This window comes from Ascaphus truei, chromosome 2, assembly GCF_040206685.1.
Source record: "Ascaphus truei isolate aAscTru1 chromosome 2, aAscTru1.hap1, whole genome shotgun sequence".
In the NCBI taxonomy this organism is placed as follows: Eukaryota; Metazoa; Chordata; class Amphibia; order Anura; family Ascaphidae; genus Ascaphus; species Ascaphus truei.
The window spans coordinates 31,705,764-31,723,590 of record NC_134484.1 but is presented as its reverse complement, the minus strand read 5'-3'; the positions used below and the strand labels follow the sequence as shown (position 1 = coordinate 31,723,590).

The 17,827-nt window shown below is 47.4% G+C and overlaps 2 protein-coding genes across 3 annotated transcripts in view; one reads left to right on the top strand and one right to left on the bottom strand.

Moving 5' to 3' along the window:
* TG (thyroglobulin) overlaps positions 1-17,827 on the top strand; it is a 240,109-nt gene that overhangs the window by 151,276 nt on the left and 71,006 nt on the right. The gene's annotated exons all lie outside the window — the stretch shown is intronic.
* SLA (Src like adaptor) overlaps positions 1-17,827 on the bottom strand; it is a 46,953-nt gene that overhangs the window by 9,144 nt on the left and 19,982 nt on the right. For both annotated transcript variants that reach the window (XM_075581851.1, XM_075581858.1), the window contains exons 4-5: positions 14,999-15,085; positions 4,072-4,175 (exon numbers count right to left, since the gene is read on the bottom strand). In XM_075581851.1, the coding sequence (XP_075437966.1) occupies positions 4,072-4,175; positions 14,999-15,085 (191 nt within the window). The remainder of the gene's footprint in view (positions 1-4,071; positions 4,176-14,998; positions 15,086-17,827) is intronic.

The following is a 17,827-nucleotide window of genomic DNA, read 5'->3' as shown; positions in this document are numbered from 1 at the left end:
CGGCACCATCTCCCACTCGGGGCCTCCCTGGTTCTCCGGCACCACTTCCGCACACGCACGTGCTGCGACGCCATCTTGCGGTGGATTCCCAAGCGGAATCTCTTCCTCCACAAGGATCTCCTCCAACGCCATTCTGCCACGCGATCCAGTCTGGCTCTGGACTCGCTCCTCTGGATCTTCCACCTCCTGGGCCTGCGACAGACACCGTGTCTTAGTCCCGTGCAGGGTAGGTGTAGATCTGCCTCCGTCCGATCCACTAGTCACCACGGCAGTGGGACTCCGGCTATCGGATGGTCGCGGTACGGGAGACATTCGATTCCGCGTCTCCACACCACGAGGAATTTCATCCCTCCATGGCGTACCAATGGTATGACAGTCCCGTCTGATGACTGTCTTACTCGCCAGCCTTGCACACTCCTCGTCCGAGGATTCCAGCTTGCAGTTCGGCCGAGGCATCCCAGTAGGAGACCGGCGATGGGCTCCTCGGTGATCACCTCTCCGATGGCTGAGTTTCTCTATCGGAAGCACCAATGATGGCTCCGACTCTGCGGGACTGGCCCTCTTGTTCCAGAGAGCTCCCGGCTGCTCTTCTGTCGCCACCGGTACATTTCCGGTCATTCCCGTAGATTGCACCGGTACGAATGTGGTCATGGGCCACATGTACTGCAGTCCACAGTGGGGGCATCGGGCTTCGCTGCCCACAGCTCCGCCCGGCAGTCTGCACTGCAGGCAGAGACACGCCACAGTCTCCACACCCTTTACCCGGATCACCAGGAAGCCTCCTGGAGCCGAATAAGGATGCGTGGAAATCACAGGACCTTGGTCCACTTTATCAACAGCTTCAGCCATTTTTATCAGCGGAGGTACTCTGCTCAGAGGTCGATACTGATCAATGGCTCTTCGCAACTGAAAGGCATGGGCTGATATAGTCACCCTTCCTCCCATTTCCTCTTGCGACATCCGGTGAGACCGCAAACCACTCCCCCTGGTTGAAACTAGGGGGATGTCTTGTAGATTTGTAGGCTGACCCAGCACAGGTGCGGAGTGAGTCATAGTCCATGAGGGCGCGGCTCCAGCTTTCGCGCCAAACTCCCCATCGGGGTGGAGTTTCCGCGTTGGCGCCAATCCTGGCCAACATTTAGCAGACTGCAAAGTTGCAAGACCTTTTGCAGCATGCCCACGCGGTGTCCCGGGAACGCGGGAACCGCCATCTTGGTAAGCATTGTCTTTTCGTTCACTGTCTTTTCTTTCCTTGAAGGCAACGTCTGGCTGTCTGTTAATTGGTGTATAACAAAGTCCATTTTGTTCCTCCCATCGAAGCACACTGTCCTGCTCATTATTCTCAGGGGTATCATCCCGAGAACAAAAACACGACAAACACGGCGCAGCCACGGCTTTCACGCCATTCCATAACAAACTCACAAAAGTCTCTTCTGTAGCTTGTTCTTCGTCTGACCGCAATCCTGGACCTTCTGCTCTATGCAGATCCTCCATTCTCGTGGTTCTCTCTCTCCGCCATCCTGGACCTTCTGTGCTGTACAGATCCTCCATTTTGACAGGTCTCCCGTGATCGTTGAACACCGATTCTCTGTACGTGGAGCTCCGCTCTGCGGGGCAGCTACCACATCTGTACAATAAACATGCCTTGTGCACCACCTTGTGTACCTAACGTAGATCTGACTCGTGTTTGCACTACCTCAGGCTAGGCTCACCCTTCCTGTGTCTACCGTAACACGTTCCTCCAGTCTGTGCTCCTTGGTAAGTGATCTGGAATGGGGACTAGAGTACTCTGGCTCTTCCATGCAGCACTTTGGGCGTCGACCTACTTTTGGCTAGCCTAGTGCGGACCCGTCCAGAATTCCTGCTCTCAGTTACCAGTTTATCCCTTAGGCGTCCCCCGCTAGCGCTACCTCAAGGCGACTAGAACAGCAATAGCCCCCGGCTCCAGACTCACTAACCCCTAACGGATCCCAAGGCGTCTTTGCGGCATGCATATCCAGCACCTCCCTGACTACCCCTGGCTCCGTCCCTCAAGCACAAAGTGGCAGCAGACACTTTCCTTAATTCCTACTGTGTGCCTAGCAAAAGCCTGTCCTGTTGACAGGTATCTCAGCAGCGCCTCCAATTGTAACGGGTGTTCCCTCTGGCCTGACCCACCCAATCTCATATTGGCCCGTGTAGTCTAACCAGTCCCCCATTACAAGGCGTGTGTGGTGATGCACCTGCAAGTAACAGGACTCTTGAGTCTCCCGCTTGGTGTTATTAGGGGATGTCAATCAGGACAGGTAACTGAGGTAGTGGGTACGAGTCCAACTTACATCATGTGCAGCGCCTCCACCTCATCAGGATCTCTGCTTCCGCAGGGAGATGGTCCTGGTGAGGAACTCCTTCTTGGTGCCATCCACTGTCGAGTAAGCTCACACTCACACAGTGGGTTTCTTTTTCTCAAGGACATCTTTATTAAGTACAGGGATGTAGCAGACTGCCCCATGCAGCTGCCAGCTCTAGCCGCACATCTCTGCGTGATGTCCCTTTGCCAGGTACGCCCTCCAATAATGAAGTGGGATTCCCTTTCTCCTAGGGAGATCACCACTGTGCCAGGTCCCTGGACACAGCGTGGCGTAAACACACTGGAATTATCACTATGCTCCCGCTAGTTACTGCACTAGGGTCACAAAAGTGTTTCTTCCTCTCTGCTCCGAACCTGCTCCGAACCTGCTCCGAACCTGCTCCGAACTTGCTCCGAACTTGCTCCGAACTCAACACTAACTGTCAGTGTTGTGCCCTTTATACTCCAGGGGCAGGCGCAGCTCTGAGGTCACTATCCAGGGACTCAGAGCATACAGCCACTCCCATCCTTACACAGGGCACCACACTTGGGTGTGAGGGAAAACCTCCATAACTACTGTGGGCAGGCCTGTATATACCAGGACTTACTGCCAACAGAGAAGACGTATGCAGTCATTATTATGCATGGCTACATATATATATATATATATATATATATATATATATATATATATATATATATATACACACACAGTGGTTGACAAATCACCAAAAAATCTACTCACCACACAAAAAAAATCTACTCGCCACCTAGTACCAAACGTGTGCTGCTTGGGCCAATATTTACTCGCCCGGGGGTTAAATCCACTCGCCCGGGGCGAGCAAATGTATAGGTTTGTCGAACACTGTATATATATATATATATATATATATATATATATATATATATATATATATATATATATATATATATATACACACACAGATATACACAAGTAGCCATGTATCCCATGGGCTACTAATTCCTTGCCTAACACCTAAGCCCTGGTACCAGCGCAGGCAGTGTTAGGGTTAAATCTACGCCCTGCTGCAGTGAACCGCTCCTTTGAGTGATAGGGATGTGGCCTAAGGCCTAAGTACTGCCCACACCGGGGCTAAGACTTGGGGCCCCTCCCCTGGTAACAAAAAGGAGCTGCAGCCAAATGTAGTAGTTGTTAGAAGTGTGGAGCCAGGGCTCTGGTTTACCTTCTATCCCCTCCCTCGGGGGAGTGGGAGAATATACCCCATACTCCATCAGGGAGCATGGCAGACGAGGAGAGACTCCTATGGTCTCAAGCCCTTGGGGTTGGCTCCAGGGACACTGAGGAGACGGTGCATACTGTATGCTGTGATGTACCTTCAATAAAGACCAAGGTATGTTTTTACTCCTGCCTGGGGTTGTAGTCTTTCAGGGGAAGGTTAAGAGGTATTCTGCAGGGACTGCACCTATCCCTGATAGGCCCCACGGGAATGTAGGCGCTGCACCGAAGATGAGAGCTACCGATCCCAAAAGCCTGTCCTGTTCATTCTCAACTAACATCGGCGGAAGCTCAGGCCCTTCTGTAAACCTGCAGGTGAGCACCGCAACACTAGGTGGCAGTGAATGTCCCTTAGGGTGGGGGAACACCAGTTACACACATATACACATATACAGTTTACAACACTGCCTTTAGCTGAAAGGTAGCTTTGCTATACTATTCACTAATATTTACTTAAAATATTTGCTTAAAAGAGCAAAATTACCTTTTTTAGTTTCACTTTGTCTGATCATAAATGATCCAATTTTGGTCTCTGGCAGCTGCAACAACTCTTCCGATTTTTCTCTCCCCACTCCGTCAAACAACCACCTGAAACGTACAACGTGTGAAGACAAAATGGATACAGTTTCCTGAAATACTAACTGTATATCTAATTACTATATATATTACATGTATATAATATATATAGGTAGAGAGAGCACGTATATGTCCATTTTGAATGCAATCTTATTCCCTGTGGTGTATATATATATATATATATATATATATATATATATATATATATATATATATATATATATATATATATATATATATGTATATATATATATGTATATATATATATATATATATATATATATATATATGTATATATATATATGTATATATATATATGTATATATATATATGTATATATATATATATATATATATATATATATATATATATATATGTATATATATATATATATATATATATATATATATATATATATATCTCTCTTTATATATCTATATATATATCTATATATATATCTATATATATATCTATACATACATATATAAAAAAATGTAGCGGTCATGTAAAATGGCTACAGTCATCTCTCCTGCTGACAGTAAGGCCTGGTAAGTTGTGGGCATGCCAGCAGTAATTATGGAGGTTTGCCCTCACACCCTGGTGGGGTGCCCTGTGTATGGATGGGAGTAGTCACATGGTCTGACTCCATGGTTAGTGATGTCAGAGGTGTGTCAGCTTCCAGAGTGTACATAAGGCACAGCACTGTGTCAAAAAGTAGTTCTGGTTCTAGTACAAGTTCAGCTAAGAGGAGGAAGAGTTCTAGTCCTAGCCTGAGTTACTGGTTATGTTTTAGTAACTGCCAGAGACTGTGTCCAGGGACCTGGCACAGGGTAAAGATATCCCGGCTGGGATAGGGAATCCCTATTAAAGGAGAGCTCACCTTTCAAAGGGAAGCACTGACTCAAGATGAGTGGCTAGACATTCTACTGCGTGGGGCAGCTAGCCCACATCAATCAATAAAGATGCTCTTATTTGAACACCCTCTCGTGTACATGTGTGGAGTGAATGTACAGAGAGGAGCACCACGGAGGAGTTCCTCAACAGGATCATCCCCATGCGGACGCAGGGACCCTGATGAGGTGGAGGCGCTGCACTGGAACTAGGTGAGACTCAGCACACTACCTCAGCTGCCTGTCTGGACGGGTCCTCCCCACACACCATCATGCGGGAGACTCAGGAGTCCTGTTGCCAACAGGTGCACCACCAGACACTACCACACTGTAATGGGGGCCGGTTAGACCACAGGGGCCAACGTGAGATTGGGTGGATCAGGCCGGTTCAGAAATACCGTTACATTTGGAGGCGAGCTGCTGAGATCAGATCTGTCAACAGGACAGGCTCTAGCTAGGCACACTGGGAAACAGGGAGAGAGTCTGCTGCCACTCTGTGCTGCGTAGGGACGGACCTAGGGGTGGTCAGGGGCTGACGGGATATTGTCAGTTCGCAGGGACAACCTAGGGGCCTGAAAGGAGTGAGGGGTTTGGAGCCGGGCTATAGCTGACCGAGTCACCTTGAGGAGTGCTAGTTGGTAGGACGCCAGAAGGGATAGCCTGTTAACGTGGTCAGGAATCCTGGAGAGGGTCTGCGCTAGGCTGACCAAGAGAGGTAGACGCCCCAAGTACTGCATGGCAGAGCCAGAGTACTCTAGCCCATTCCAGACACTTACCATAGGGAGCACAGACTGGGAGGAAGGAGTTACAGCAGACACTGAGAGAGTGAGCCTAGCCTGAGGTAGTGCAACATGAGTCCAGCCTAGATCAGGTACACATGTGGTGGTGCATCTGAGCAATCTTTATTGTACTGGTGTGGTGGCTGCCCCGCAGAGCGGAGCCCCATGTACGATAATTGGTACGAGAGTGTGACAACCCAAAGAATGGAGGATCCGCGTGGTGCGGAGAGCCCAAAATGGCGACCAGAGGCTGATGGGGAAGGCACCCGTGGCGTGCGCCCCACTGAAGAGCAAACTGTCGCTGAGCTGTCTTTAACCAATCTGCTCTGGAGTGGAGCGAAGGCCGTGGCTGCCCCGTTTTTGTCCTGTCTGGGACACCGAGGGGCCACCCTTGAAGAGTGTGAGGACATTGTAATAATTGGGGGAGAACCCCGCGAGGAGAGCAAACAAACTGACTTTTTGGGCTTAAAAGCCAACCAAAATGGCGGTTCCCGCTTGCTAGGGAAACCGCATGGGCCAGTCGTAGAGAAAATGGCTGATACAGAATTTGCAAAGAGCTGGCCGGGAATGGCGCGAACAGCAGAGCCCCGCCCTGATGGGGGGCATGGCGCGAAAGCTATGGCTGCGCCTGCATGGACAGTGACTCACTCGGCCCCTGTGCTGAGTCAACCGCTTAGTCTATGGGACCCTCCCCTGATTTCCACCAGGGGGAGTGACTTTCAATTATGGCCTGTGGGAATGCACCCACTGGGCCCAGGGACTGATATCCAGACAGCGCCACTACAAGAAGTAGTTCCGGCCGCGGAGGTAACGTGCAAAAAGGAGGGATATTTTGCACGAAAAGCAGCAGCTAGGAGAAGGCGGGAACTAGCCGCGGCCCAAGAATCCCACTCTGATGAGGAAATTGGCGCGAAAACGCAGACCGCACCCACCAGGACTGAGAAAGGTGCGGCCTTAATTAAGGGGCATGATATTCCCCTGTGGGACCCGCCCATAATTGCAACCCCTGGGGGCGGGTTCCAGCTATGTCAGCGGAAGGAGGAGCCGAAGCAGGAAGTGACTGGCCCAGAAGCTTCTACTGGTCAGTTGCGAGGAACCACTGACCTGGAGAGACCCATACTGAAAGTGGTCCCTACAAAAAGAATGGCCTGCCCCTCCGCTGTGGGAACTATGGTCTCCACCCAGCCCTACTCAGTACCCGGCGGGCTACTAGTAGTAAGGGTGGCTAACACCGAGACGGTGGTCGGGCTCTGCCTACAATGCGGGCTGCCCGGAGGCACTGTCAACACGGCGGCACGTTGCCCACATTGCGGGACATTATATTTGTGGCCCATGCCCACATTTATACCTATCCAACCTGCTGACCCCCCGGGGGATACGGCTAAGCGCTCCGCCGAGTCCCCTGGCGCACTGTGGATCAGCCGTGCGAGTCCCGGAGAAAGGGGACTGGAGTCGACCAAGTCGGCTGGGTCAGTAGCGACCGAGGCGGTCGGGTCACTCCCCGACCGCGCAGAGAAAAGACTTTCGCCACGCTCGGTGACCCCGAGATCAGGGAAGGGAGATTACTCCGACGAGGATCTCCGTGAGCTAGCGGTGGCAAAATCGGGATCCAAGAGGGACCCAGGACGGACGACACCCCGTGGGGTGAGTGGCAGTCTGGAAAACAGGGCGTCCCCCGCAGATCGGCGAGCCGAGAGACGGAGTCCCGCCGTCCCAGGACCTGGCGGCAACGGGAGAGAGATGCCAACGCCCCTGCGGACTAGTAAGAGAAGCAGCCCCATCACTTACCTTGCCCTGGCAGACAGCGCAGCGGAGGAAAGGCCGTGCCAGGCCCGAGGCGCACGTGGAGAGACGGCATCACTTCCGGTGAAGGCGACGGCGGAGCTTCCGGATGTCGTCATCGAGGAAGAGATAACGCATGGGGGTCCCACCCAAGATGGCGACGTTTCCGGTTCCGGTGAGGACATCATTTCCGGTGGCGACGGCGGAACAGACGGGAAAGATGCAGCAACGCTTCGGTGATCGGGTGAAGGTCCCCGGTCACCTCAAGGGCCCAGGAGTTGGATGGGCGATCCGAGGACTGAGGAGGGTGAGATGTCCTCATTGGACCAGTCTACGGACAGCCGGGAACTGTCCCTGTCATCGGTTCCCCGGGATCCCCGCCTAGCTTGGAGTCGGTGGACTTACCCTCGGAAGAGGAGGTGAAACGGACTGGGGGGAGACAGCGCAGTTGCGCTACGGAAGGCACTTCTCAAGGGGGGGAGAGTTGAGAGTGGCCGCGGTAGGCAGGTGGTTGCCCCCTGTAGCTTCCGAACCAGTGAAAAAGGCCCTGGGATCTTACAGGTGGTCCGTACCGCGATCTGAACGGACATCGGGGGTATTTTCCCTGGAAGATGATAGAGAGTCAGGGGAGTCACATAGATTCAGAGAGCACCGTTGGTGGGCCCCACTATTCGAAGGGTACTCCGCATGGATGGACCGTACTCGGTTCCTCATCCGGCGAGAAGATGTAGTGGATTACTGGTGGGCTGCGGGAGAGTTCACCCCGGAGCAAAGGGATAGAGAGTTGCAGGAGCGATGGCTGCAGATCGAGCATAGGGAGATAGAACCCATGGGTCCCAGCATCCTGTCAGATCCCGTGGACCCTGATGAGCCCCTATCATGGGTGTTACCTGGGAGGGCCGGTAGGGCTGACCTGACCAGGATAAGTAGGGCTGAACGGGCCATAACGGCTCGTTATAAGTCATCCCACGGGTTGGAGTACCCGTATGTCCCTGAGCCTCTCATGGACGAAATAGAGGAAAACAGAGGGAAGTGGCTTAGGGAGGCCATTGAAATGTACTTAGTGGGAAGAGGAAGTGCAGTGGTAGGGAAGAAGGCTGAGGAGCGCATAGAGCACTTAATACGCATATGGGGCATAGGAAGGAACATCTACAGACATAAGGTGACCTATAGGCCCGAGAGGGGACTGCCGAGACATTACTATGTTACGGTCCTGGATATGGGTGGTAGGGAGGTACGAAAACCTGACCCCAGTCACTACTTTTAGGAGGTACTATGTATTACACTTGTTCGTGGCTGCTGGACGGGGCGGGCTTGGCGGAATGTACTGTAGACATTTTTTTCTGTGTGTATTATGAAAATTTGTAAGATGTTCTAATTATGTTTTGTGTTTCAGTGCTTCCTGGAAAAGGGTAAACAAATTTAGGTCCCAGCGAGGAAGATGGGATTCACCAGGGGGAGAATGTAGCGGTCATGTAAAATGGCTACAGTCATCTCTCCTGCTGACAGTAAGGCCTGGTAAGTTGTGGGCATGCCAGCAGTAATTATGGAGGTTTGCCCTCACACCCTGGTGGGGTGCCCTGTGTATGGATGGGAGTAGTCACATGCTCTGACTCCATGGTTAGTGATGTCAGAGGTGTGTCAGCTTCCAGAGTGTACATAAGGCACAGCACTGTGTCAAAAAGTAGTTCTGGTTCTAGTACAAGTTCAGCTAAGAGGAGGAAGAGTTCTAGTCCTAGCCTGAGTTACTGGTTATGTTTTAGTAACTGCCAGAGACTGTGTCCAGGGACCTGGCACAGGGTAAAGATATCCCGGCTGGGATAGGGAATCCCTATTAAAGGAGAGCTCACCTTTCAAAGGGAAGCACTGACTCAAGATGAGTGGCTAGACATTCTACTGCGTGGGGCAGCTAGCCCACATCAATCAATAAAGATGCTCTTATTCGAACACCCTCTCGTGTACATGTGTGGAGTGAATGTACAGAGAGGAGCACCACGGAGGAGTTCCTCAACAGGATCATCCCCATGCGGACGCAGGGACCCTGATGAGGTGGAGGCGCTGCACTGGAACTAGGTGAGACTCAGCACACTACCTCAGCTGCCTGTCTGGACGGGTTCTCCCCACACACCATCATGCGGGAGACTCAGGAGTCCTGTTGCCAACAGGTGCACCACCAGACACTACCACACTGTAATGGGGGCCGGTTAGACCACAGGGGCCAACGTTAGATTGGGTGGGTCAGGCCGGTTCAGAAAAAACGTTACATATATATATATATCAGAACAAAACAAAGATAATAAAGGAGCGCCTAATAAAACAACCTGCCTAACCGTGAGTAGGTAGCCTACTGTGTTAAAACAACCTATGGGGTGGCCAAGGGAGGTTAATATAAAATAGAACCTATATGTATATATATACATATACATATACATAGACCATACGATACCGGTTGCAACATGACATCAAGGGACAGCACGCAGGTAAGTAAATCATACATTTTCTATATTTGATAGAAGACACAAAAAACGATGTTTCGGTCCCCCAGTGGGACCTTTCTCAAGGTTTGCTGGTGTACTTGAATCATTGTCCTTGGGACCTTTCTCAACACATGGCTTCTCCATTTTGGCTTTATTTTTGTTAAATAAATCATGACACGGTGTAATATGTCATGAGTTGTTTATCTGAGGTTGTATTTACCTAATTTTAAGACCTGCTAAGGAACAGATGATTTTTATTATGCCCTGATATGTAATACCATGGAATTCAAAGAGGGTGCACTTTCTTTTTCACGACACACACACATATATATATATATACACATACGTATGTATGTATATATATATATATATATATATATATATATATGTGTATGTATGTATATGTATGTACAGTATGTATATATATATATATATATATATATATATATATGTATGTGTGTGTGTGTACGTACGTATGTATGTATTGTATATATATATATATATATATGTGTATGTATTGTATATATATATATATATATATATATATATATTTATATATATATATATATATATATATATATATATATATATATATATATATATATATATATGCAAATATAACTGTATGCTCATCTGCATGTCTTAGGCAGGTCTGCAACCCCGCCTTTCCCCATCATCACCCAGCATACAGCACTTCCACTGCAGAAAGGGATTTTGGGAAATGACATGCAAATGAGCATACAGTGTCACTTTTTGCCTCAATAACCATTTTTAACATGGTTCCCTATAGCCTTAAGCTTGCTATATATATAATCCAATGCACAGCCGGCACACCATTTGCAAGTAAATAAGTTTTGGTGCTTATCCCATAAAGCAATAACAGACCATACGATACCGGTTGCAACACGACATCAAGGGACAGCACGCAGGTAAATAAATCATAATTTTTCTATATTTGATAGAAGACACAAAAAACGAAGTTTCGGTCCCCCAGTGGGACCTTTCTCAAGGTTTGCTGGTGTACTTGGATCATTGTCCTGTTGCATGACCCAATTTCAGCCAATCTTTAGCTGTCGGACAGATGGCCTCACATTTGACTCTAGAATACTTTGGTATACAGAGGAATTCGTGGTCGACTCAATATATATTAAGGTTCCCAGGTCCTGTGGCTGCAAAAACAAGCCCAAATCATCACCCCTCCACCACCGTGCTTGACAGTTCGTATGAGGGGTTTGTGCCGATATGCTGTGTTTGGTTTTCGCCAAACGTGGTGCTGTGCATTATGGCCAAACATCTCCTCTTTGGTCTCTTCTGTCCAAAGGACAATGCTCCAGAAGTCTTGTGGTTTGTTCAGATGCAACTTTGCAAACCTAAGCCATGCTGCCATGTTCTTTTTAGAGAGAAGACACTTTCTCCTGGCAACCCTTCCAAACAAACCATACGTGTTCAGTCTTTTTCTAATTGTACTGTCATGAACTTTAACATGCTAACTGAGGCCTGTAGAGTCTGAGATGTAAATCTTGTTTTTTTTGCAATTTCTCTGAGCATTGCACGGTCTGACCTTGGGGTGAATTTGCTGGGACGTCCACTCCTGGGAAGATTGGCAATTGTCTTGAATGTTTTCCACTTTTGAATAGTCTTTTTCACTGTAGAATGATGGACTTTAAATAGTTTGGAAATGGCCTTATAACCCTTCCCAGAGTGATGGGCAGCAACAATTGCTTCTCTAAGATAATTGCTTATGTCTTTCCTCCTTGGCATTGTGTTAACACACACCTGAATGCTCTAGACCAGCAAACTGCTAAAACTTCGGCTTTTATAGAGGTGGTCACACTTGCTGATGATCAATTAATCAAGGGCATTTGATTAGCAGCACCTGTCTGCTACTTAGCATCTTAATTCCCATGGAAGCAGTAAGGGTGTACTTAGTTTTTCACACATGGCTTTTCCATTTTGGCTTTATTTTTGATAAATAAATCATGACACGGTATAATATGTCATGTGTTGTTGTTCATCTAAGGAAGTATTTACCTAATTTTTAGACCTGCTAAGGAACAGATGATTGTTATTATGTCCTGATATGTAAAACCATAGAATTCAAAGAGGGTGTACTTTCTTTTTGACATGACTGTGTGTGTGCACCCCTCTGAGGAAGATCCCCCTGTGTGATCGAAACATTGGACTTCTGTGCTTTGTGTTCTAATACACTTACTGAATTTACCTGCCTGAGTGCTGTCTCCTTTTTGCCAGTTTCTGGTAATGTATGTTTTTGTTATCTTTACGGGATATGCACCAGCCCATTCAGGATACTATATTGGAGTGCCTGTGAAATCTTTTTCAACTATACATATATATACCTATATACAAACCTATACATTTGCTCGCCCCGGGCGAGTAGATTTAACCCCCGGGCGAGTAAATATTGGCCCAGACAGCATACGTTTGGTACTAGGTGGCGAGTAGATTTTTTTGTGTGGCGAGTAGATTTTTTTGTGTGGCGAGTAGATTTTTTGGTGATTTGTCAACCACTGTGTGTATATATATATATATAGCAGAATACACTCAATAGTAAAATAAGACCTGATTCTTGTGTCCCTTGGCATCTCAAGAGGTAGACCGGTCAGTCTCCCCTCCAGACACAGAGCGGGAGCTGCAGCTGGAACATCCAAACTAGGTGTAACGCTGGGTGGTCCTGGTGATGTCACTTGCAGGGACTGCAGAATCTCCAGTTAGTCAAAAAGTCCCAAAACGTTTCGTTACGCAATCCGTAACTTCCTCATTTTCCCTATTGGCGATTCTACAACTTGGTCCGCACACGGCCGCACTGTTTGGGTTTTTTTTATGTCCTATTTTTTTATTGTTCATCTCCCAATTTTTGTGAGTGAACATTGTCTTTGATGTTTAATACATTTTTCCCCATTTTGTGGACTTACTATTTTTGGAGCGTGCGCATCTCTGATTATTTTTTAAATTCATTTTTTGATGTGGTTAATCTTTTTGAGAATCTGCCCTCAATTTTTTATTCTATATTGTGAATACTCACATTTTTTTTTTATTTCTATCTATCTATCTATCAAATAAAAAGATCACCTGTTAGCACACTCACATGTTTTAGGCAGGTCAGCAACCCTGCCTTTCACCATTATCACCTACAGTAGCATCCCTTGATGCTTCTACTGCATCAAGGGATTCTGGGCAATGACATGCAAATGAGCACACTGTGTCAATGTCTTAAAATGTGATGGTTTATATATATGTAGCCCTGTGTAATTTTGGGGTTACATGCCTCTCTCCACCTGCGCAGTAATCCCTATTAAGAGGGCAGGTTTGCCAGGAGTAATCATGAGGTTTGCCCTCACCCCCTGTGACATGTAGTGTGTAGCAAAGGAAGTGACAGCATGCTCTGTGTCCACTTACAGTGACACAGGGGTGGTGCCTATGAAGCTATATAATGAAATGAATTAATTTATTATTTGTATTTATATAGGATATTTTGAATATATTTACTAAGGGTTCATTCAGTGAGCGTATTTAACGAGCCTCTGGCTCTGGTGGCGAGTCTCCCGATGCGGCATGTTTAGTGTGCGAAATGCGTCATTTTGCACGTCATCGCGCTATCCCACGTAGATGCTATTTTTGATCCGGGGAGCACAGTGTTTCAGCGTTTGTTCCGGGGATATGGTGCACGCGATTCTATCTGTATTGTCATCACGGACAGTTGAACTCTGTTGATCCCTTCGAGCATTCACCATCACTTCCTGAATTGGACGTTTTTGATGTTCCGTGTGGGTTTTGATAGATTTACTTGGAAACGTATCTCTGCTGCGCTTGTCTCGTTTCTCTCTTTGTTTGGAGATAGGTTTGGATTTTGTGGTAGGGTGAACGGAGTACCCTGTGAGACGGAGCTGCAAAGGGGTCTGCCAATTAGAGCACATCCAGCCAATTTTGCAAGCAGGAGCAATTGTTGAGTAAGGAGACTGTCTCTATCATATTTATATGTACACATGTATAGTACACGGGTGTGTGACATGGATATCATTGAATTAATTAATCTTGGAATTAAGTTTCTGTTTAATTGGCAGCTTGCTAGTTATGTTACCAAATACAAATGTGACCTGAACATTGGTCAGTTTCTCATGCTGTGTTGCACGATCCAAGGATTTGCTAAGCTAGCATTATTAAAGATTTATATGCAAAATATCTGGTATGTTGAGTCATATTGGAATGTCTCGTGGGTGATAAAACATGAAATCTATATATGGGAATGATGTTAGACAGTTCTAGGGCAGTTAACTGATTTCTCTACAGTACTAAACAGTATTCCCATAAACAACATTGCTATATAATATATGGGTTGGATGTCGACTTCTTCCAATGTACAGAAGAGAGAGGATTATTGTCTCTATGTCAGCTTAACACATGATTAGAGACACAGCAACTGGAAATAATAATAATCGAGATGCTTCCAAGATTTAGACAGTCCAGGTCACAAAAATAATTGTGTGTAAAAGAAAAAGAAAAAAGAATTATGAGGAATAGTGTTCCTTAGAGAAATGTATTTATTCTGATAGCAAAATGTTATGGTTTTGATTTTTTTGGATAGTTTTCCTTTGAGTGAGAACCATGAAAAACAGAATGTACTGCATTAAAGAAAGAGGTCAAGTTATTGACTCACGATGGCAAAAGACTTCCCAAACTGGGGGGGAACTTAGGGTTTCCTTTACTGGGGTTTTCACGAAAGACCTTTCCCTTGTGATTGTACTGTAGGCTGAAGTTCATCCTTTAACAATGTGTCGCTAGCGCCTCTCTGGTAATGTCCAGCCAGTACAATGTGCGCCAACAATCCCTGTGTTAAAAGCAATGGAAGCAAAGTATTTGTGGAAAGACTAAATAGGTATAGCCCTTACCCATGGTAAACTTTGGCTACACATTTTCCGGGAATGTAATTTTCTCGACCTGTTCTGAGCGATAGTACTCTCCACCATCCTCCTTCACTGTAAAGGAGAAAAGTTTGATATTGTAATAATCATGCTAACATTGTATACACTTGCATGATGGGTAAATATATAGTTAACTGAATTGTTATATATCTGAAGACTCTATTGTTACATAAACTTCACAACTTGGCGAGGCACATAGCTCCCCGTTAGATGCTTTTCTATCTCATTTAGACCCACGAAGCTCCGTTAGGTTATTTAATGTGATGATAACATTGATAATAGTATTGCAGTTAATACCATGACGTTAACCCAGTTTACTTCCTTAAAAAAAAATAGTTATAAAGCCTTTAGTGACCATGATATGCAAATGAGCCATTATTATAAGCATACTGTATTCACTGAGCTCCATTAATGTTCACAGGTTAATAATGTTATGTTAACTCCTACTTGATTTTTGGGAAAGCACTCAGTCACGACAGTGGACTTCCAATACAGTCTCTCTGAGCTGTAGGATGGTCCCTGGACCTACACCTAGAGTCACGGGCCCCTGCAGCTGCCCTTACTCTTCCCTGATCCTCTATCAGGATCAGGGGAAATGTGCAAACTCTCACCCAAGGGGAACAGGGAAGGCCCAATGTTCAGGCAACCTGTTGTGTGACCGGCCTCTCTCAAGTGGGGAGAGGCACTACGAAATTTGGGTGGCAGTCTCCTTTAAGTACAACCAGGAGGAGGGCACCAGGTCTGATCCAGGATTGGATATACTCAGGCCTTGTTCCACATGCTCCCCCTGTCACTCAAGGGTACTCCAGGGAGTGGGGAAAACCCATGATTACTACTGGCAGGCCTGCTCTTACCACGGCTTACTGCCAGTGAGGGCAGACTGGTAGCCAGAAACCAGTCCTGGCTATATATACACTGGCGACACACTTTATTCGAGCTCGGCTAGTCCCACGAATTCGGGTATACCCGGGTGTATTGAGGTTTGTGACTGTTTTCTGCCCGAGTGCATTGAGGTATTTTCCAGGCAGGGATTGAAGCATTTTATTCCCACTGGCTGCAATACTGCACAGTATATATATATATACTGCATTACAATTCATGAATTTATGCCATCTGGTAGACACGCGAAGCATTGCAGCCTATTAAATCCTAATCATTATCATTTAACAGATCTGCCACCCGTCAGCCAGGCATGAACCCAGGCTGGGAAGGCAAACACAACGGGGCTTGTCAGAGGTGAGGAGCGGCGCATTCCAGGTATCTGCCAGGTACAAACTGGGCATTTGCTCGAATAAAGTGTGTCGATGCAGTATAGCCGTGTCCCCCTGCCCACCCCCTTACCTCAATGCAGGAGCGGAGCATGGGGAGGCTATGACTGGCTATGTAGATCAGCGGCGCTGTGGTGGATAAGGGCAGTGCAGAGCGGGAGCTCCGTTGCTCCGGAGCTCGGTGGCTGATGCCCAGACAGGGCGCCGCTATTGTAGATGGATCACACATGCACATGAGAGTTCCAACCCCCAGCAGCCATTAGAGAGCAGGTGCTGGAGCCCCGGGCAGGTATACCAACAAGTGCACCAATAGTCCATAGGCTAGCACTACGCCTCATATTTGGGTGTGATTGACTTTGTGGGAAGGACACCAGGGCTCTGGGGCTCCTGCACCCCAAGTATAGTGGGAATACCCTGTGGGGATATATATATATTTTTCTATATGGAGTATGCATTGTGTGGTGTTATTGTTATGCGGATTAGGTGTCTAGTAAATACTGTTATACCATAACCTGTGTGTAATTACTGGGTACATTGTTCCTGTGAGGGGCTATCCTGCTACGCTGGGATCCCTCTCAGGTGGAGGCGCTGCACCAAGGAGATCGCACTATCACCCCAGGCTCCCAGTTCTGGAGGCTTATGCCTTCTGTGAGTCAACAGGTTAAGGCAGAACCAGTAGCCCTTTAGTTACGGGGGAACAAGGACTACACCGGATGTAAATATATCCGATAATAACTACCGTTTTCTGCTGACCTGATGGTCTTAGGCCTAATCTGGTTGTACAGACTCACCCAGCTCTAACTAGAGACGAGAGAGAGACTCTTCTTTGTTAGGGTCCCAATTTGCTTTTATCTCCCCACAAACTCACCTTGATACAATATGTGGAGCGATATCTGTGCACAGAATGGAGCACTCATGAGGAACCTGGGATAAAGATTACTTTAATGTGCAAAGTACATTTAAATAACTTAAAATAGAATATATTTTCAAGGTACTGTATCTCAAGTAAGATCCATTTTGTTCACAGGTGCCTCGCCATGTCTCTTTCTGTCCTTCCCTCTCCCCCTCTCACCTCCACCACCTTCCCTCTATCGCTCATCTCTCTCCCTCCCTCTCACCCTCTCCCTTCCTCTCCTCTATCCATCCTCTCTCTCCCTCTATCATCCTCTCTCTCCCCTCCTTCCTTTCCCTCCTTCCTCCCTCTCCCTCCCTCTCCCCCTCTCCCTCCCTCTAACCCTCTCCCTCCCTCTCACCCTCTCCTCTATCCATCCTCTCTCTCCCCTCCTTCCTTTCCCTCCCTCCTTCCACTTCTCCCTCTTCTCCCTCTTCTCCCTCCTTCCTCTCCCTCCCTCCTCTCCATCCCCTATCTCTATCTCTATCCTGCCTTTATCCCTCTCACCCTCTCCTTTCTTCCCTACTCCCCCTTTCCCTCCCTCCTCTTCCTTTCTTCTCCCCCTCCCTCCTCTATGTTACAGTATCTTATGATCCCTGATTAATATTAAAGTTAAGATTAGCAGATACATTTTAC